Consider the following 15,258-nt stretch of genomic DNA (forward strand, 5'->3'; position numbering starts at 1 on the left):
CTCTATGGATAGCTAAAGAAAACAACCAGTACATTTCTTTAAATTTTAAGGTGCATAAAAAGCTTCACTCCCACATAGATGAGTCACAGCCAGGCTCTTATTCTCCTGCAAATTCATGGCAGAGCCATGAAGATGAAGAAAGCAACTCCTTGCTATAGATCCCCAATAGGTAAAGGAAAGGGACCCCTGACCATTAGGTCCAGTTGTGACCAACTCTGGGGTTGCGGCGCTCATCTCGCTTTACTGGCCGAGGGAGCCAGCGTACAGCTTTCGGGTCATGTGGCCAGCATGACCAAGCTGCTTCTGGCGAACCAGAGCAGCGCACGGAAATGCCGTTTACCTTCCCACCGTAGTGGTACCTATTTATCTACTTGCACTTGACGTGCTTTCGACCTGCTAGGTTGGCAGGAGCAGGGACCAAGCAACGGGAGCTCACCCCGTCGCGGGGATTCGAACCGCCGACCCTCTGATCGGCAAGTCCTAGGCCCTGTGGTTTAACCCACAGCGTCACCCGTGTCCCTTTATATCCCGAATAAAAAGGGGCAATTCCAGCCAGGGGATTCAACGTTCGGATAGTCTGCAGGGCTTTAAACCATAGATCTAATTCCTGTGATGGAAACAGTTGAGGCTGTACCTGGAAACCAACGAGACAATGCTTTGACAAGACACAAGACAAGTGTGACGAGTGATGGGGCACCAATCAGGAGCAGAGCATGCAGAAGGGACCATTCAAAATCTTTTCTTCAGTTAAAAACATTGTAGGCAACAGAGCCAGCAAAGGCCTGTTGGTACAAGGCATGGGTAGGCAAACTAAGGCCCGGGGACCGGATCTAGCCCAATGGGCTTCTAAATCCGGCCCGCGGATTTAGCGTGTTTTTACATGAGTAGAATGTGTCCTTTTATTTAAAATGAATCTCTGGGTTATTTGTGGGGCCTGCCTTGTGTTTTTACATGAGCAGAATGTGTGATTTTATTTAAAATGCAACTGTGGGTTATTTGTGGGACATAGGAATTCGTTCATTTTTATTTTCTTTAGTCTGGCCCCCCACAAGGTCTGAGGGACAGTGAACTGGCCCCCTCCTGAAAAAGTTTGCTGACCCCCTGGACTCCAAGGTATTGGGAGAAACCCCATCCACCACAGAAAACATAATGCTGGTCAAGATGGACCAATTAAAGTTCATCGGCAAGTTTGCTTTCAAGGCAAGACGCCACTAGAAGTGCCACAAAAGAGAGATACTGGTTTCAAGCACAGCCAAGTTATTTTCTTTGTTCTGCTGCTGTTGTCACCTCTGCTGCTGCCATTCAGCTGATCACTCTAGGGGTGGCTTTTCCCACCGCGGCCAACGTGCTGCGTCTTGAACAACAAAGCCACATAAAACATCCTGAAATTCCTCCGCGAAGAACGGCATAATAACCAGCTTTTATTCGCTTGTTTAGGGCACCGGTTGTCTGCGTTTTTCTTTCATGATAACCACACACTAAGCACATCACAGTTTTAATAATACACACAGCCTCTAGAAATCTGGATTCAGGCATTCAAAGAAAAATTCATGCAGTGATAGAGATCCTTCACTAGTTTTTTTTAAAAAACACAACCATGTCAGTATTATTTGGACTTACAGGTATTTGGCTTCTACAGAGGCTTATTACTGTTGCTACAATTCAAATACGTTATGAGGGAGGCAAAGGAAAAATGGACAAATATTGATGCTGTGGGGGAAACAGTGCTTGAACCACACCGCAAGAACCGGCCCAACCTTGAGGCAAGGTGAGGCAATTGCCTCAGACGGCAAGATCCTGGCCTTTGGCTTAGAATCAGTTTGATTCCCTCCCCCTCTTTCTTTTTCCTTTCTCCTCCTGTGAAGAAGCTGCATCTTAATGTTTTAATGTTGTATTTTAATATTGCTTTTTAAGTTGTATTTTAATCAACTTATTTTTATTATTGGTTGTTAACCGCCCTATGCCCAGTCTTGGCTGGGGAGGGGGGGGGGTATAAATAAAATTTATTATTAAGATCCACAGGGGGAGCAGATCCCAACGTCAGTCTTTCTTCTCTCCCTTCCACCCTTGTTCCTGCTGTAGATCTTCCCTAGCGGAGAGGGGGACAACATTTTGGGGTCAACACCAGGTTCCAAAATGTATTAGGCCTGCCCTGGCCAGAACCATGAATTCACGTGGATTGAATACCATATTTTTCGCTCTATAAGACACCCCAGACCATAAGACGCACCTAGTTTTTGGAGGAGGAAAACAAGAAAAAAAATATTGTGAATCTCAGAAGCCAGAACAGCAAGAGGAATCGCTGCACGGCGAAAGCAGCAATCCCTCTTGCTGTTCTGGCTTCTGGGATAGCTGCGCAGCCTGCATTCGCTCCATAAGATGCACACACATTTCCCCTTACTTTTTAGGAGGGAAAAAGTGAGTCTTAGAGAGCAAAAAATACGGTAATGGAGCAGAAAACAGTTTCATGGATTCAATCCTCTACACTGAAGAGCCCGCAATTTGGCTTACATTTGCCATTACTTTGGGTACATGACATGAATTTCAGCCATTTTCTAGGCAGTTCACAAAGGCTGCAACCCTATACATGCAATTACCTGGTAATAAGTCCCACCGAACTCAGAAGGACTTATTTCCAAGTAGATTTATGCATAAGAGTACGCTGTAAATCAATAAGGCTTGTGTTTCTTTCCACTGCCCAGTACTTAATTTCTCTATTGATTTTTCTATTTAAAAAAAGCATTTCTGGCAGGTGTGAAGGTTGTTTGGTTGCCGAAAGAATTTCAGCAGCACGGAAAATTTTCCTTATACCATAAAAAGCGCTAATGAAGTCCCAGGCCGAAAGCAGAGGATTCTGGAACAAAAAGCTTCAAATGAAATTTAAGAATAATATGGACAAGAAGTGTCTTAATATTGCCTTTGACAGCATTACCTTGCAACAGAATGCAGACTAGCCTCTCAGACACGTAATGCCACAGGAAGTCACACAAGTACCGGTGATATTTAGTAAGTGGGAGCTTATCGGTGGCTAATAAATAACAGATCCTAAAGGGCTCAGGTAGAAGGTCAACAATACTCACAACCACTTTGAACCATGGCTTACGTGCCACTACAGTGCGGAGCAACAGCAATCTATTCCCACCAAGTGGTATCAGTGGGCACGTTTGTTATTCATTCATTCATCTAAACACATTTATTCAAGTTATTATTATTCAAAAGCTACAATACAGCTTTGTCCACTGCCATAATGCCACAGAGCGATCACGCCAATCCACAATCCCTCATCACTGCCATGTTGGATTGCCAAATACCCTCGACAGGAACCCAGCTACTGATCTGGTTTACTAGACGTTTTCAATTCATATTTCTTATTGTATCCACACAGATACTCACCTGGACAGTGCAGCTCCCAGGACGAAGGACGCATATTCCTTCACCAACGGCTCCGTGCTGTTCAGCGCATTAATCAAAAGCTGGAGGCCCCCGATGGAAAGCAAATCTTTTGCATTGTCCACCTATAAAATATGTTGTTCCACATTCAAGCAAAGATTTGTGCATTTACAACAATCACGATCAAAACCTGATCCATCCACTTTAAAAAGATTAAAGGCAAAGCAAAAGCCTCTTGCCTTGAATCGTATGATGCCGTCTCGCTACAGGAACATCACATTCGAATTCTGAAGATACAATAATACAAGATACAAAGGGATCCAGAGTGTTGCTTTGCAGAATAGCTCCTTTCATTTACTGAAAGGATCAATACCCAGCAATAGCTACCACCAAGGAAAGTGTGGGAGGTGATTTTTGCCCCTTCCCCTGCAACCCCCCCACACTTCTAAAGGGTCTCTCAACTAGAAGCTGTGGGGGGAGCAACAAAAAAACCCCACCTCTACACTACCATTCCTCCAGCAGAAGTTTCCTGTGAGCAGAGTTCCACTCAAAGGAACTCTGGACCCAATCCTGTCAGAATCATCAAATACAGAAGGAATCACTGAAAACCAAAACATGATTAGCTTACTGAAAGCTTCCCCAGACTGAAAGGAACGACGCTATCAAACAAAGATGAAAATTTATTTCTCTAGGAGACCATAGTTGGGAGCCTGAGGAGTTCTGTGTCTCTTACCAATACAAAATGTTTTAGATTTTAAATTAACAGGCAGGGTTAGAGAGTCAGAAATACTCGGGGACTGGCAATAAGCATTTGTATTATTGACTAGAAACTCATCAACCAGAACAAATGAGGTGGAAAGAGGACTTGAGATATTGATCGTAAGATGACTGAGCCAACAGTGTGACACGCTAACGAAGGCTGGGCATTTTAGCCATGACAAATTCCGCCAGGCCTGTCTAAGAAGAACAGGGAGGGAGCAGGAGAGGCAGTATATGAACCACTGTGTCCAGATTGCTCAGGTTCAAGAAGGTTGCATTCCAGCTATACAAAGTGCAAAGGAACAGAACTAAAATGATAGCTGGAGTTGAGAATTTATCCTAAACCGAGAACTTGGGTCAGCTCAGCATAGGAAAGGCCGACGGTAGGCTAGCAGTCTACAAAACCTACAAGAGGAATGAATGCACAAGGGAAATTTAAGCTAGGTTATGGCCTAGGGATGGGAAGTGGGTGGCACTGTGGGTTAAACCACAGAGCCTAGAACTTGCTAATCAGAAGGTCGGTGGTTTGAATCCCCGCAACAGGATGAGCTCCCATTGCTTAGTTCCTGCTCCTGCCAACCTAGCAGTTCGAAAGCACGTCAAAGTGCAAGTAGATAAATAGTTACCACTCCGGCGGGAAGGTAAACGGCGTTTCCGTGTGCTGCTCTGGTTCTCCAGAAGCGGCTTAGTCATATTGGCCACATGGCCCAGAAGCTGTACGCCGGCTCCCTCGGCCAATAAAGCGAGATGAGCGCCGCAACCCCAGAGTCGTTCACGACTGGACCTAATGGTCAGGGGTCCCTTTGCCTTTACCTATGGCCTAGGCCAGGGTACAAGAATCAACAGAACCCTCTTTTGGTTTCCCTTTTGAAATTCCTCATATATTCTGCCTAAGGCACACCAGCGAAAATTCACTTTGCATTCTGCTCTCGGGGAAATTCTTGCAGCACCACCAGCATTAACTCATACATGTTTACCTAGATTTAAGGCCCGTAGATTTTAGTGCAATTTGCTGTTGACTAAGTGCGCTTAGGACTGCAGTCCTAAACGAACACTGCTCTGGAAGACTTTCCTTTTGGGCAAACAAGGAACCCATGATTAATTTATAAAAGGACGGATGCCAAGGCTCAGAGCAGCCTAAAAGCTGTACCATGTAAGCCAAAAGCGTCTCCTCAAGCCTGGGAGAATCCAGTGGCAACGTCACCTTCCAAATTACTTTATGCGTCCCAGGTGATAAGCCCTGGCACTCAAAAACAAAACAAATGACAATAATGAATTCTGGCACGCCCTGGCACAAATTAAAGGCTCTTCATTATTGTGTTCAATGAAGACTTGGCATCTAATAATGTCACGTTCCAAATGTTTACAATCCACTTACACAATTTCGCACACGACAGTGTTTACACCCAAACACTTACAACTGTGTTCATCCGTCTAGGTAAAATGCCTTGTGAGAAGAAGCCGGGTGCCACAATTCTGCAACATCTGGTACTGCAAGAAATCTATTTTTACGATTCCACGTTCCCGGAACATTGCACACCAGCTGCCAATGTTTATTTTAAAAAATCTTACCTGATGAACGTAGTATTCGAGATCATGAAGTGCTGTTATTTTCTCCTCCAGCGTCGAAGTGGAACTGTTGAATTTGTTGATTAATTTAAACATAATTTCAAAGTCTGTTTCTAGTTGCAGGTTGAGCTCTCTGAACTCTTCCTTAAGTTTTTCAATGGGACGGAACCTTCTCCTGACATCTTCCTGATGAGCCTTGGAATCAAGGGGAAAACAAACCGAAATAGCACACACCAAAATCAAAACACCGCCAACGTTAATTATTTTGTTTGTGCTTAGGTATATATGAGTAGGGACGCAGGTGGCGCTGTGGGTTAAAGCCTCAGTGCCTAGGACTTGCCGATCGAAAGGTCGGCGGTTCGAATCCCTGCGGCGGGGTGCGCTCCCGCTGCTTGGTCCCAGCGCCTGCCAACCTAGCAGTTCGAAAGCACCTCCGGGTGCAAGTAGATAAATAGGGACCGCTTACCAGCGGGAAGGTAAACGGTGTTTCCGTGTGCGGCTCTGGCTCGCTAGAGCAGCGATGTCACGCTGGCCACGTGACCCGGAAGTGTCTCCGGACAGCGCTGGCCCCTGGCCTCTTAAGTGAGATGGGCGCACAACCCCAGAGTCTGGCAAGACTGGCCCGTACGGGCAGGGGTACCTTTACCTTTACCTTTACATATATGAGTAACCTCTGTTAATTCAGAGAAAAAAAAGAGGCCATGTATAATTTTATGCATGTTAAAGATGCAACTAGATAGTCTAAGGGACAAAACAAGATGGAAGATATGTGACTGAATCTTAGGTAAAGGTAAAGGGACCCCTAACCATTAGGTCCAGTCGTGACTGACTCTGGGGTTGCGGCGCTCATCTCGCTTTATTGGCCGAGGGAGCCGGCATACAGCTTCCGGGTCATGTGGCCAGCATGACTAAGCCGCTTCTGGCGAACCGGGTCATGTGGCCAGCATGACTAAGCCGCTTCTGGCGAACCAAAGCAGCGCACTGAAACGCCATTTACTTTCCCGACAGAGTGGTGCCTATTTATCTACTTGCACTTTGACGTGCTTTCGAACTGCTAGGTTGGTAGGAACAGGGACTGGGCAACAGGAGCTCACTCCGTTGCTATCAAAGGGTTAAAAGAGTAGCAGAAACGCTCTAATCACTGAGCAGCTGGAGGTCATTAGGCTTCCAGGAACATGAGTCTGTATAAATAGTCCCCCTGTTTGTTTGTTCTTCCCCTTCTCCCTTTTGGGTGTGTGTTTTGCTGAGATGTGTGGTTCGTCGCCAGGGTTGTTTTTTGGTGTTTTGTAAATAAACCTTATTTTTTGATTTACAAACCGCATGCTCCAGGACTCCTTTTTGGGAAGATGCTGCCTCTCCTGCCCTTCTTAGCTGCTGCGCGAAATCCTCTGCCGTGGTGAGACTTTTAAAGAAGGAAGTGCACTGGGCATTTACATTAAACTAATTAAAGTTTAATGGGACAGGTTATGGATGTTTGTACGTCAAGAAGGAGATAAGGAGAGCAGTTCAGAGTGATTTATGCAAGGACTGGAGTGAAGACAGAAGCGGTTGCCGACAACGAAAGCCTCCAAAGCAGCTTGAGTCCTGCAACGTGCCTAGAAAAGTTTTAAAGAGGCACTGCGCAGTTTGTACTCGCTGGAAGACGTCTGATTCCTCAAGGAGCCACCTCAGCAGCTGGGAGACGGTCTACAGGTGTGTGAGTATCGTTCCTAAGCCCCAGGGAGGATGGCAGAGTCCCAGGAAAGTTTTACTGTCCCGTTTACGCGACTCAATGGGAAAAATTGGCAAGATTGGAAGGCTAGAGTAAGGGTTTGGTTGCAAGCAAAAGAGTTGTGGAGCTGTACTGAAGCACCGCCTTTACAGGCAGCTGCAGACGCATCTGCAGAAGCCAAAGCAGCAGCAGCAGCTTCACAGAAACGCGACAGGAAAGCCCAAGGTCTACTAGTTTTGGCAGTGGGACCAGAGCAAATGCCTTATGTTTCTGAGTTAAAGAACACGCATGAGGTCTGGACGGTTCTGCAGCGGTTAAATTCCAGAAACACTGCGGGGGCCAAGATCCATGCTACAAGATGTTTGTTTGATTTACGTCTCCAACCGGGAGCGTGTGTGAAAGAACATATTGCCAAAATGGTGTCTGCCTTTAATCAACTAAGGCAGCTGGGCATTCCTTTCTCTATGGAGCAGCAGTCATACATATTGTTGTCTTCTCTTGATAAAAGCTATGAGACTCTAGCTCTAACTTTGGAAGCTATGCCTTCAACTGAATTAACCCTTGAATACATTTCTTCTCGGCTTGCGGATGAACAGGATAAAAGGCAAAGAGAAAGAGGTTTGTCTTTAAAGGGGAGTTATGCTGTGCCTAAGAGTGTTGATGCTGAGTTTGAGCACACAGTAAATGCTTTTGCAGCTAGACACTGTTTTCGCTGTGGTTCCCCTTCCCACCTAATCAGGAATTGCACACGTGAACCTGGTCAAGACAGCAACAAGGCCGTTACCCCTAGTTACCAGACAAGGAGTTCCAGGGGACGTCGAAGAAGAGGAGGAGGTCGTGGCTACTCCCACAGCACACAGCACATGGCTTCAGCAATGGCGTTGATGCAAGGGCGTGGCCAAGGCAGCAATCTACGCTGGTTGATCGACAGTGGTGCATCTCACCACCTGGTGGCGCCATCTAGTGTACGTTTGCAGAATTGCAGACATTTGCAAACCCCTAAAGTTGTGACAATGGCAGATTCAACTAAACGTTCCTTAGAGACTGTAGGCACAGTGTTCTTGAATTGTTTGCAAACAGAAATTGATGCCTACGTGCTAAAGGGACTGAAGGGGTGTATTTTGTCTGTGTCAGAACTTGATAGAAATGGGTTTAAAACTGTGTTTGAAAATGGGGTTTGCACTATTTCAAAGAATAACGTATCTCTTTTGCAGGTGGAATGCAGAAATGGGTTATATTATTTTGAGACAAGTCCAGATGAAGTTGAACAGGTTCATGCTGGTTGTGTGAACACGCCTACCCATAATTCTTGTGTTCATTTATGGCACCGCCGTTTAGGGCATATTAATTTTCAGTATGTTAAAAGGCAACCTGAATTATCAGAAGGGTGCAAATTGAACAAATGTACTAAGTATTTGGATTGTACTGCATGCAAAAGTGCGAAGGTTCATAGATGCAGCTATCCCAGTTCAGATAGGAAATCTGACACAGTATTCCAACTTGTGCATATGGACCTATGTGGCCCAATGCCTGTTGCTAGCATGGGAGGTTCGAAGTATGCACTGTGTCTCTCGGATGACAAAACAAAGGTTACATGGTTTTTTCCTCTCAAAACAAAAGCAGATACTGCAGAAACAGTTAAAAATTGGGTTCATGCGGTAGAACTTGAATTCGGTACTAGAGTACTTGCTTTTCAGACAGACAGAGGGTCAGAATTTACCGGATCTGTGTTGCAGAATTTCTTTAAGAAAAAGGGAATTAAGCATCATCTGTCTACACCTTATTCCCCCCAAGAAGGAGGCGTGGCCGAACGTAAAAATAGGGTTCTGCAAGAGTTGGCAAACTCTATGTTGTTTGATGCTAAACTTCCTCAAAGTTACTGGGCGGAAGCCTGGCAGGCGGCTACTCATATTCTGAACCGAGTATATAATTCGGTAATTGATACTACGCCTTATTTTGCTTTATATGGGAAGAAGCCCAAAGTTAATTACTTTCGGGTGTTTGGATCTCAAGCCTATGTACTTATCCCAAAAGCGTTAAGGAAAAAGGGAAGTCCAAGGGCTAGGAAACTCATCTTTTGCGGGTACGAACCACATGCCAAATCTTGGAGGTTTGTGGACCCAGGTGGGGATACTACAAGAGTGGTCCTCAGTAGGAGCGCTGATTTTTGTGAGCAGTCCGGATGGACTCACTTACACGCTAACCCTGACATTTTGAGAGATGATTTAGGCATTCATGCTGAGAAAGAAAGTCCAGAGAGTGATGAGCCAGAAGGGGATGGTGCACATGGTTCAGATGCAGATTCTGATCAGGCACGAGGTTCTTCTCCTAAGGTAGAAAAGCCAGAATCTAGGAGTGCTCCAACTTCGCCAGTCAGTAGGCCTAGCAGACAGCAAAAGCAAAGCAGGTCACCTGCAACACCAAGCCCAAGGGAGGTATCTAAACGGAGGTCTTTATCCCTAGAGGCACGTCCAGACATAAAGTCTGAGACAGATTCTGACAGCCAACGGTCAGAGGGGGCACAAGAGGAGCAATTGCGCAGGTCAAAACGCGCCACGAAGGGCAAGCCGCCAGAGCGGTTTAAGGTGACAAGTGTATACGTAAATATGGCACAGTGTGAGCCAGAAAGCTATATGGAAGTACAACAGCTTCCAAGCTCAGAAGCCGTAAAGTGGCAGGAAGCAATGGAAAAAGAGATGGCTTCAATGAAGTCTCTCGGTGTGTTTACAAGTACAGAGCTTCCGAAAGGGCAACAAGCTGTAGGTTGTCGATGGGTATATCGTTTAAAGCCCACAACTACTGAAGAGTTGCAATATAAAGCCCGGCTAGTTGCAAAAGGGTTTTCGCAGCGCAAAGGTGTTCACTATTCTCAAATCTATGCCCCTACTTCAAGATCGGAGTCATTAAGAATGCTTCTAGCCTCTTCAGCTAAGAAGGGAAATAAGCTGTTTCATTTTGATGTCAATGTGGCTTATTTAAATGCAGACTTACAGGAGGAAGTCTATATGACACCACCACCAGGTTTTGAAGGAGACAAGCCAAACCAGGTCTGGCGCCTACACAAATCCATTTATGGGTTGAAACAGTCCGCCCGTAATTGGAATTCCTGCTTAAACGATGCTCTAGAGAGCATGGGGTTCAGAAAGAGCGCAGCAGATGCGTGTCTTTATCTAAAAGGCTCGGGATGTGAACAAGAAGCAGTTTTGATATTTGTTGACGATTTATTATACAGTGGAAAGGATGATAAACTTGCACAACAATTTGCCACAAAGCTTGGAGAAAGGTTTCAGATAAAATCACTAGGCAATGTATCTGTTTATCTAGGAGTTAAAATTCAGCAAGATGAAAATGGTAACTATTGGCTTAGCCAAGAAGCTAAAATCCAGCAGTTGCTGGAAAGGTTTAAAATGAACAACTGTGCTGGTGTTAAAACCCCAATGGAGTTAAGTTACACAAAGGATGCTCAAACTGAGCAAAAGGCAGAGTTCTGTAATCCCGGGGTTTACCAGTCAGCGATAGGCAGTCTACTCCACATTGCACAGTGGACTCGGCCCGATATAACATATGCTGTCAACATGCTGTGTAGACAAGCTGAAAAACCATCAATGCATGCTTGGCAAGGAGTAAAAAGAGTTTTAAGGTATCTCCAAACTACCAAAAGCTTTCGCTTAAAACTATCAGCAGAGGGCAGCACACAACTTGAATGTTGGGCCGACAGCAGTTGGGCAGATGCTGGACCAGATAGAAAATCAGTGTCAGGAATGGCCATAAAATTTGGAAATGCACTAATTGGTTGGAGATCAAGAAAACAATCACTTATAGCTTTAAGTTCAACTGAATCTGAGTTCAATGCGTTATCAGATATATGTAGAGAACTGGAATTTTATAAGCAACTGGTACAAGAATTGTTTGGAGAATGTTCCCTACCTATCAGAGTGTGGGAAGACAATCAACCTTGTATTAAACTAGCTAAATCAGGTCAATTCAAGGCGCACACAAAACACTTGGATATCCGTTATCAAAATGTATGCCAAAGTGTAAAACAAGGTTTAATTGAACTAAAGTATTGTCCAAGCCAAGAAAATCTCGCAGACGGTTTTACAAAAGCTTTGAGTCCGCAATCTCATAAATGTTTCTGTTCAGGTTTAAATTTGTATTAAGGTTGGTACAGCTCAGTGTTACGAGCGAGAGGGGGTGTTGCTATCAAAGGGTTAAAAGAGTAGCAGAAACGCTCTAATCACTGAGCAGCTGGAGGTCATTAGGCTTCCAGGAACATGAGTCTGTATAAATAGTCCCCCTGTTTGTTTGTTCTTCCCCTTCTCCCTTTTGGGTGTGTGTTTTGCTGAGATGTGTGGTTCGTCGCCAGGGTTGTTTTTTGGTGTTTTGTAAATAAACCTTATTTTTTGATTTACAAACCGCATGCTCCAGGACTCCTTTTTGGGAAGATGCTGCCTCTCCTGCCCTTCTTAGCTGCTGCGCGAAATCCTCTGCCGTGGTGAGACTTTTAAAGAAGGAAGTGCACTGGGCATTTACATTAAACTAATTAAAGTTTAATGGGACAGATTCGAACCGCCGACCTTCTGATCGGCAAGCCCTAGGCTCTGTGGTCTAACCCACAGCGCCACCCGCATCCCTGACTGGATCTTACGGTTGTTTTAAACTTAAAAGCAGCTGTGGGGAGGCAGGTTGCATTAATTCTTCTGACCTCCCACTGCTTCCCATTACTCTCTCCAAAGCTGCGCTTATACCCTGTGGTCTACACCTTGCTCACAGGAGCTGAGCTGCGGTATTGAACAAGTCTCATCTGTCGCACTGCTCACATACGAGTAGACCGCGACTTAAATATTCAACAGCACCTGCAACAGGTGATATTAAACATATGAATTAGTTTTAAGACAGGAGCCTCAAGAGAAGGAAAATGACTTTCTCCAAGTTCGAAGTCAAGCAGCTGCCAAAATGCAGTAAAAAGACAAGAAGTGTGATCTGCAAACAGCAAGCAACACTCCTCATTATTTACTAATTATGTTTTCTTTAGATTCTATTTGCGGCTCTTACAAGATAGTTAATTAAAAATGCTTAACAGATTAGGTTACCCAACAGACATCAGAAAGGGAAATTAGGTGCTCTCCTGTGAAATCTCGTCACTCACACACAGCTCCTGGAAATCAATCCCGACAAGATGTCTTTTCCCTAAAAGCCGGCTGGGACTTCCTCCAAACTTTCACACACAAGAGGCTGGAGACTATTCCCAATACATTTTTAACTGACAATTTCCAGCAACGTCATCTTTAACCCTAAGCATTCAGGGAATAATTGAGCTTCATATTAATAAGTATTAATGGGCCACGGTGAAGGGTCTGCATTACAGCTTCCGAATTTTTGCTGATTTAAGAGCCTCTTCCTAAAATGAAAAAAAATAGAAGGTTCAAGAGCCCCACTTAAAGAGCAAAAAAACCTTCCATGAGCCTAAAATACCTTTCAACATCACAGCCAGGCCCCAAAGCACTGAAAAATGATAATGAATTCCTAAGGAACCTACTTTTAATTGGCAGCTGTGGATCATTTTGCTAATGTTTTGTAGCAAGGGAACTGAAAATTAACCTCCATTCCCTAAGGCCGGGGGGGGCGGATTTTTGGCATTCCTAGACATTGCTGAACTAAAATGTCCGTGTCCCATGGCCACTGGCCATGCTGGCTGGAGCAGTTGCGAGTGAGGAGTCTCAACATCTTTTTCCACGTGTGGCGGACTTGTAAAAAAAAGTGGCAGGCTTTCGGGAAATGATACATAATGAATTGAAGAAGATGGTGAGGAAGAAGTCATTCCCCCCAAAAGCCTGAAGCATTTCTTTTGAGGGGTTGCGACGCTCATCTCGCTTTATTGGCTGAGGGAGCCGGCGTACAGCTTCCGGGTCATGTGGCCAGCATGACTAAGCCGCTTCTGGCGAACCAGAGCAGCGCATGGAAACACCGTTTACCTTCCCGCCGGAGTGGTACCTATTTATCTACTTGCACTTTGTGCTTTCGAACTGCTAGGTTGGCAGGAGCAGGGAACGAGCAACGGGAGCTCACCCCGTCGTGGGGATTCGAACCGCCGACCTTCTGATCAGCAAGTCCTAGGCTCTGTGGTTTAACCCACAGCGCCACCCGCGTCCCAAACAAACATGTACGCGTGAGCTATTCCTATAACCGTCAAGGACAAGGGAAGAAAGGAAAGATAAGATAGTTGCTATGCCGTGGGATTAAATCAATATAAGCTAGTAGAGGAAACACTGTCGCCTATGGACAATATATAAGTATATAAATGCTTCTGCTTCTTCATATCTGGTGTGTTATCCATCAACCACTTGCTGGCTGAGGTTGTGTCGCTCTGGCCTTGCAAGAAACAGAAATGTCCTGTTTGAGTCTGGATTTTATTGGCCATCCAGGCTGAACCCACAGGGTATTCGGTTACTGAAGCCCAATATTTCCCCAATTCCACCACAGATTTTCACAAAACCAAAACCAGGTAATGCATCTAAATGTGGAAGCCGGATTTGTTCATTAAAGTGAGAGGGACATTTGCTTCCCTCCATACCACACCTCGCTAGAAAAAAAGTGACAGCTGTAAAACACCCTTGCTGCTGTAAGATTTAATCTCTGCAACAAAAACAAAAAACTCTACACTTGCACTATATAAAACCCTAGGTAAAGGTAAAGGGACCCCTGACCATTAGGTCCAGTCACGGACGACTCTGGGGTTGCAGTGCTCATCTCGCTTTATTGGCCGAGGGAGCCGGCGTACAGCTTCCGGGTCATGTGGCCAGCATGACTAAGCCGCTTCTGGCAAACCAGAGCAGTGCACGGAAACGTCGTTTACCTTCCCGCTGGAGTGGTACCTATTTATCTACTTGTACTTTGATGTGCTTCCGAACTGCTAGATTGGCAGGAGCAGGGACTGAGCAACGGGAGCCACCTGGGTCCTTTCATATAAAACCCTACTCAACAGGAAAAAATATGATTTAGAATATGAAAGAGAAAAATGGAGTGAAGAGTTAGGGGTACAGATAACAAATGATACATGGGAGTCAGGTATAACATCAACAGAAATAGCTTCTGTGGATCTAAGACTAAGACTTATTCAACAGAAAATAATATTCAGAGTCCACTGGACTCCAGCAAAACTATACCAGAAGAAAATAACAAGCGCAGACAACTGCTGGAGATGTGGGAGTAATAATGCGAACTTAGTACATATGAGGTCCAGCGCCGAGGGCCTTCTAGCGGTTCCCTCATTGCGAGAGGTGAGGTTACAGGGAACCAGGCAGAGGGCCTTCTCGGTGGTGGCGCCCGCCCTAGGGAACACCCTCCCTTCAGATGTGAAGGAAATAAGCAGCTATCCTATCTTTAAAAGACATCTGAAGGCAGCCCTGTTTAGGGAAGTTTTTAATATTTAATGCTGTATTGTTTTTAACACTCGATTGGAAGCTGCCAAGAAACTCAGCCAGATGGGCGGGGTATAAATAATAAATTATTATTATTATGATTATCTGCCCGATGATAAGATCATTTCGGTGCGAGGTGAGTATATTTATAGCAAGAGTAATAAAAAGAATTTGTTATTTAGGGGAATTGAATTTAATTCTAAATTATATTCCAGAAACGTGGGAGGTTTCAAGGGGTCAAAAAAAATAATGGATGTACCGTGCTATATTAGAAGCAAAAAAACTTGTTTTGATGAATTGGAAGAGCTGCAAAAAGATTCCATTGAGCACATGGATTGACAATATGGAGAGATTAGCTGCATACAAACGAATTGCATGTCGACGCAAATTAAGAATGGATAAATATGA

At 44.8% G+C, this 15,258-nt stretch overlaps 1 protein-coding gene across 2 annotated transcripts in view; it reads right to left on the reverse strand.

The window, feature by feature from the left end:
• Positions 1 to 15,258, reverse strand: part of SIL1 (SIL1 nucleotide exchange factor) — a 61,607-nt gene that overhangs the window by 26,483 nt on the left and 19,866 nt on the right. For both annotated transcript variants that reach the window (XM_081906374.1, XM_081906375.1), the window contains 2 exons: positions 5,722 to 5,913; positions 3,394 to 3,515 (listed from right to left, as the gene is read on the reverse strand). In XM_081906374.1, the coding sequence (XP_081762500.1) occupies positions 3,394 to 3,515; positions 5,722 to 5,913 (314 nt within the window). The remainder of the gene's footprint in view (positions 1 to 3,393; positions 3,516 to 5,721; positions 5,914 to 15,258) is intronic.

The sequence above is a fragment of the Podarcis melisellensis genome, assembly GCF_964234715.1.
Source record: "Podarcis melisellensis genome assembly, chromosome: 3".
In the NCBI taxonomy this organism is placed as follows: domain Eukaryota; kingdom Metazoa; phylum Chordata; class Lepidosauria; order Squamata; family Lacertidae; genus Podarcis; species Podarcis melisellensis.